This window comes from Apteryx rowi, unplaced genomic scaffold (assembly GCF_003343035.1).
Source record: "Apteryx rowi isolate R43461 unplaced genomic scaffold, aptRow1 scaffold_317, whole genome shotgun sequence".
Classification (NCBI taxonomy): domain Eukaryota; kingdom Metazoa; phylum Chordata; class Aves; order Apterygiformes; family Apterygidae; genus Apteryx; species Apteryx rowi.
In genome coordinates this window covers 1,043,610-1,049,609 of record NW_020449608.1, presented here as the reverse complement: position 1 = coordinate 1,049,609, position 6,000 = coordinate 1,043,610, and the positions used below count along the sequence as shown (strand labels likewise).

The window sequence follows — 6,000 nt, the reverse complement described above, 5'->3', positions numbered from 1 at the left end:
CTGTGTGATTAAGCCAGACTGCAGGAAGAGAACAAGGATCTTGTCCAAAGGATGCTTCTTTTTGAGTTGACTTAAAATGGAGAAGCTCTAACTGTTGCCTGAATACTCAAGGTGACTTGCTCATTCAGAGTTAGTTTTTGGATGCCCCCTCTGACACGTGAAGGTACTCAGTAGTTTCTGTGAACCAAACAGCTTAAGACTGAGATTAAAGAACTGTCTTACTCTATCCAGGAAGGGCATATAGAGACACTTAAGAAAGACATGTAGAGACATGTAGAGTCACTTAAGAAAGTAAGCGTTGAAAACATGCAGGAGTGCATGTTGTTAGTTCACCTTCTCCTTTTATTTTTTAGGCAAGAGGGAGGTTCCTCTGGTTTAATTTTTCGGTTCTAAGATGTTTCACATTATGCTGTTCAAATTATATGCCATTACTGTCAACTTTTTAAGAAATTGGGAGTAAGTCTTAGTGGATACCTGACCTGAGTTACTTGAGAGCTTGATTAAAATCTCTCTCTTAAGAAAATGTGGTAAGTGGAGCTGATTCTTATGTCCAGAACTAGGGGGCTAGTCCACGCAGAACTTGAAGACGCTAGCTAACTACTGGGTATGTAGGACTGGTTTTTAGGGTTTTCCATCAGCATTCATGACTGATCAGCATCAAGGCTGATCTGAACAGCATTACTTATTCAACATGAATGGAAAAACCACCAGCTGTGACAGAAAGGATGAAAATGGCACAGTGAAAAGGAGGAATGTGACTTAATTGCATTGGAGGACAAGTGTGGAGAGGGACAATGGCATGACCCTACAGCTCTTTATTTGAGGATGTTCAGCACTGATGCCTTGAAAAGCAGTGCAGCACATCTGCTTTTCAGCAGATACCTCTGGAGAGAGGAGATTGTTGAATAGATGTGACAGCATGGAAAGCCTGGCACATAAGCTAGCTATAGAAGTTTTTTTGAATCCAGCTCTGCATTAAAAATATTAGACATTGAAGTAGACAACTGTGCAGATGCTGGACCCTGCTTATGACATACTCAGAACAACAGATGACAACATCCTCTGAACTGTTCAAAGTTCTGCTTAGCTGAAGAGCATTTGTGATTGTTTTCCTTTAAGCCTGGTACACATCCCGTTGATACCAGTGCAAGGTGCCCATTCAGATAAAAGGAATGGAAAAAGTTCTGATTTTGTGTGACTAATAGAAAAGAAGAAAGAGGGCAGGCAGCAGGTCATTGTCACACTCTGGAGTGGAGGGAGAAGTGATTCAGTCAAAAAAATGCCAAGCAGAATTGCACAGACTTCTGTAATGGACAAAGTGTGATAAAGGTACAGCCGTGAGCATAGAGTGTTGACCTCAGTGTCAGGGGTGCAAGTACTGGAGCATGATTTAACATGTCTATGTAGCTGATAAGATTTCCATTAGGGATCATTCTTGAGCAAGAAAGGTGTGCTCCGATTTGGAGATGTGCAGGATTTTGGATATAAGGGCTATGCTTTCCTAACAGACCTCTAGGAAAGAAGGTGTACTGTTCTAGGTTGCAGGGTCCCTGGAACTATCGCCATTGGAGCAAATCAGCCAGAAAACTGCTCTTCTCCGAATTTGCATAAGTGTGAACATATGCAATTTCACATTTACACAAGTGTATTCTATTTAAAGGAATAAGAGCTCTTAGATTTTTTTTGAATGGCTGTCTTCTAAAATGTCTCTGCAAATAATGGTTCTACTTGCTCCCTTCCACTTTTAACTCATTCCAGGTACAAGCCCTGGAATCAGAGCAACTAAAATCAAATTCTTCCAGTGAATGAGAAACTGAACACAATGTAATGGAAACTATACTTAGAAATATTGTATTAATCTGATGSAAGGGGTGTTCTGTTTTGAAGATACTAATGTGCTGTGTATACCCTTCAAGGGGAAACTGGTGCTAGAGGAAGTGGGTTTTGTGTACTATGAGTAGTAGGTATGCAGGAGCTCTTTATCTCTTTGTCAAGACACAGGCAGAACAAACAAAAGATTGTTTTAATTTTTCTCTCTTCACCTTTCAGCACATTGCTTTGCAGGACTTTTATATTATTAAATACTTCTTCTGATGCAAAAAGATTTGAAATGTATTCCTAAACAAAAGTCTGTGATGTTTGTCCTTTCTTCAACTTTTGCTCTCCAGAATACCAGCAATTCTGCTTCTACTATGGCTGAGCCAAAGTCAGTGTGCGTTTCAGTGGATGAAGTGGTCTCAAATGGCACAGATAACCAAGATGCTCTGCTGATGAATGGACACTTAAAAAAGGTGGACAACACTCTGACAGAAGCTCATCGTTTCTCCTACCTACCCCGCAGACCAGCTGTGAACATTGAGTTTAAAGAACTGTCTTACTCTGTCCAGGAAGGTCCATGGTGGAGGAAGAAGGGTAAGGAAAATCTAATGTTTTAGCTAACATACAAACGTTATTATCTGCTCAGTTGGATGGTCATGATAGGTGGAATGAGTCTGTTGTGGATGACAAGTAAAGCCGGTAAAGGGAACATGTTTTCTCAGTTGGTGCTTGTTTGGGTTCTTGTTATACCGGATAAACTCCTCAGAGTATGGAAGAAAATAGTTCCTTCTGAATGAAAAGTGAAGAACAAAGACTGAAAACAAATTATGGCTGAAGAGAGCATGAGGAGCCTGTATTTGTGCAGTATTTGTTTCTGCTCTGGAAGCAGAAGATACTGCAACCTTTTCAGGGACGCGGAGATTCCCACTGCCCCCCAACGTGCACAGGGACACTTCCGTGGGGCCTGGCGCAGTGGTGCATACGGCCCATGGCACTCTGAGAGATACTGTAGGTGGATATATTGGCCTGGCAATAGTTCATATAACAGTTTATTTTTGCCTCCCAGCTCTAAAATGTCTGAAGTAAATATAGTATTGCTGCACTGCCAAATATCTGGGTCCTGTGATCTTGCATGTTTACATTTTACTGCTGGGGTGATGGAACATGCAGTATTTCAAAGATGGAGGTGGGGAGAAAGTGTTTTTTTTCTTTACTTTTTACAGAATAGTTGGAGTTAGAAGGGCCCTCTGGAGTTCATCTGGTCCTACCGAATGCTCGAGAAGGGTCAGCTAGAGCAGGCTGTCCAGGACCGTGTCCAGTCAAGTTTTGAATATCTCCATGGATGGAGACTTTTTACTTTTACAATAGGTTGCGTTGTCAAATGGTTATTTCTTCAGTGCTCTTTGAGAAGAGCAAGCATCTTGGACTTTCAGAAGGCTCTTGAAAGCAGGAAAAGAACTCTTGTGTTTGGAAATCAAGGCTGTGAGCTATAGGAATGTTAGCCCATCCACGTTTCCTGGTTTTCTAAGATGGATATCTCTAATCGTACCATTTCTTTTGACTGATGAAATTACTGGCTATTGCTAGGACTAAATCCTGAGGTTTAGTCAGGGATCAAGATACTCTTTTGCTTGCTGCTTTGCTAATGCATAGCAAAGAGTTTACAGCCTGTAATGCAGGGCACACCAAAATGATGCAGATAATGGATTCATCTCAAGGAAGTGAAGCATTACTACTTTCCTCTCACAATACAGTTTTACTTATCGCAGCTGGCTCTGAGACATTGCTTCTGGTGCTGATTTACTGGTGGGAATAAGGATATTTAGCCCCGTGCTTTCTAGGCTCTTGGTCTATTCCACTTCTGAAAGGTGGGTGTAAAGGGGTGCTGTCTTTTTTCATCTGCTTTGCATTCATTCTTTTTATACCTTTATCTGCTTTGTATAACCATGCGTTTTCTAGAGAATTTTGTTTTATTTTTTTGTGTGTGACTAGTGATCTCTTTGGAAGGAAAATTAGGTCATGCAGTAAATTCCTGCTAGCAAAAAGAAGCCCAAAAGAAAATATTGAACTCTTAAGGAGAACTTTGTGTACTAAATGACATAATTGCTCTTCCTTGAGGAATTGTCTCTTAATAATGTAAATTGGTACGATTGTGTGCTTTAGTTATTTTTAAGAGATAAGACCCTGCCAGTGTGCTGCTCGGCTGARCCATACTTGATACCTGCACTCACCTTGAATCTATAAATCCACTGACTTAAAGATTCCACTTGAGATTGTTCACAAAGTACATTGCTGCTGTCTGGAAATTCTGTGTCATTATGGCAACACCAAGGCTTTAATAGTCTAGAAATGTATGGTATGAACGACACTGGAGCTACAGCCAAAGAAGGGCTACCATATCTATGGTAGCCTATGCATATAGTTATTAATTTGTTGAAGGATATGCAGGCTCAAGGTTCTAATGTTTGTTTCAACATCAAAACTCTATGTGCACATACCTGCTATCTTTTAATTATTTATTAAAATTGTTTGTAGCCATGCTATCCATTGGACAGCAACTTGGTTTGGCAGCAACTTTCATACATTCAAAATTATTCTTTGTCTTATTGGAATAAACTCACATTTTGAAGTTTTTTTCCCCAAGAAATGGAACTGTGTCTGATACAGGATTTAAAAACTTGCATTTTTTGACTGGATCTCTTTTTATTGGCCAAAAATGATCAAAGGGTTCTAGACCAAAAACCTCTGTCTCTACTTGTTGACAAGTCTGTGAGTACCTTGGCTTGGAAAAAAATGGCATATCCTGACAAAATGTTATGCTGTTGAAAATGACCGGTTGTGGTATTTAGCTCTAGGGCATGACTGACTAGGACTATGTCACTACAACTGGATTTGAAAGATTAACCTTTTTTGGGTATCTCTGAGCAGGAGTTGATATTTTCCACTCCTCACCTGGTCTTGTACCATATATCTTTCCTTGGATCACTAAGGACAGCCTCAGAGTGGCTGTGAGGGAAACTGGAAATGGTCTAGCAGAGAGTTAACAAATTGGTTGGGGGACCTATGAGGAGAGGCTGAGGGAGCTGGACTTTTTTGGTGTAGTGATGAGGAGGCTAAGGAGTGATCTAATAGTGGCTTACAACTATTTTAAGGGCAGTTATAAAGATGATGGAGCCATACTCTTCTCAGTAGGGCCAGCTGATATAACAAGAGCCAATGTCCACATATTGCATATTTAGCAGCTCATTTGCAAAACCTCTTCATCAGGAGGGTGGTGCAGCACTGGGACAGGTCACCCAGAGAGGGTGTGAATTCTCTGTCCTTGGGGATTTACAAGATTTGGCTGGGCAAAGGCACGGCTGACTTGATTTAGTGTTGGTCGTTATCTTGCTTTGATCAGAAGGCTGGACTAGCCGACCTCCAGAGGTGCCTTCCAAGCAGCACGTCTGTGGGTCTGTGAGTTGCTAGCCAGATTATAGAGACCCTCTAGAAATAAATTTTTCTCCTCGCCACGTTCCCTACTCCAGTTGTAATAAAATAAATAGTTTTAATAAAAATGGTTTTCAATTACAGAAATGAAAAACATAGAAATGAAATTGCTAAATAGTCTCAAATGAAGGTAAGAAACAAGTATCAGATTCCTTGAATCATGTTAGTGGTTCTGCAATTAGAATGGTTTGTGTGTAATCTTGGACATCTCTATTTAAAACAAGCAGGCTTGTAGATAAATATATCATGCTTGAAATTACTCTGAATGCCTCTTACTGGTTTCTCCTCCAAAGGGAAACTGGGACTTTGCAATGCATTATAATCTGTCCCTGCTCAGCAAAACGGCAATATTGTGCCTCCAAACACTGGTGGCTGTGTCAGCTCTATACTTCTTGGGAGTTTCCTGTGCTAAAAGGATCTCTTATTGCCCTGGTGTGAAGTATTTAAATTCACTTCTGTGTGAGAAGGGAAACACCAAACACACTCTTGAAGGTACAAACTCTAGTCTAGGAAATGCAACTGATTCTTAAAACCCAGTAAACTTAAATAAAGGCACAAGATGAAAAAAGAAAAATGGAAGATATCTCTCAGTTCACATTGTTCTTTGGTGCCGATTGTGGCAATAATGGCTAACGGATGCTGTTATGAAAATGTGCCTTTTAAATTAATGGTGTTTCTATTCTGATACGGAGC

The 6,000-nt window shown here is 40.4% G+C and overlaps 1 protein-coding gene across 1 annotated transcript in view; it reads left to right on the top strand.

The window, feature by feature from the left end:
* The first annotated feature begins 2,174 nt into the window (after positions 1 to 2,174).
* The window catches only part of ABCG1 (ATP binding cassette subfamily G member 1), a 48,114-nt gene continuing 44,288 nt past the window's right edge, over positions 2,175 to 6,000 (top strand). The window contains exon 1 of the mRNA XM_026070722.1: positions 2,175 to 2,412. Coding sequence (XP_025926507.1) covers positions 2,193 to 2,412 — 220 coding nt within the window. The 5' untranslated portion in view covers positions 2,175 to 2,192. The remainder of the gene's footprint in view (positions 2,413 to 6,000) is intronic.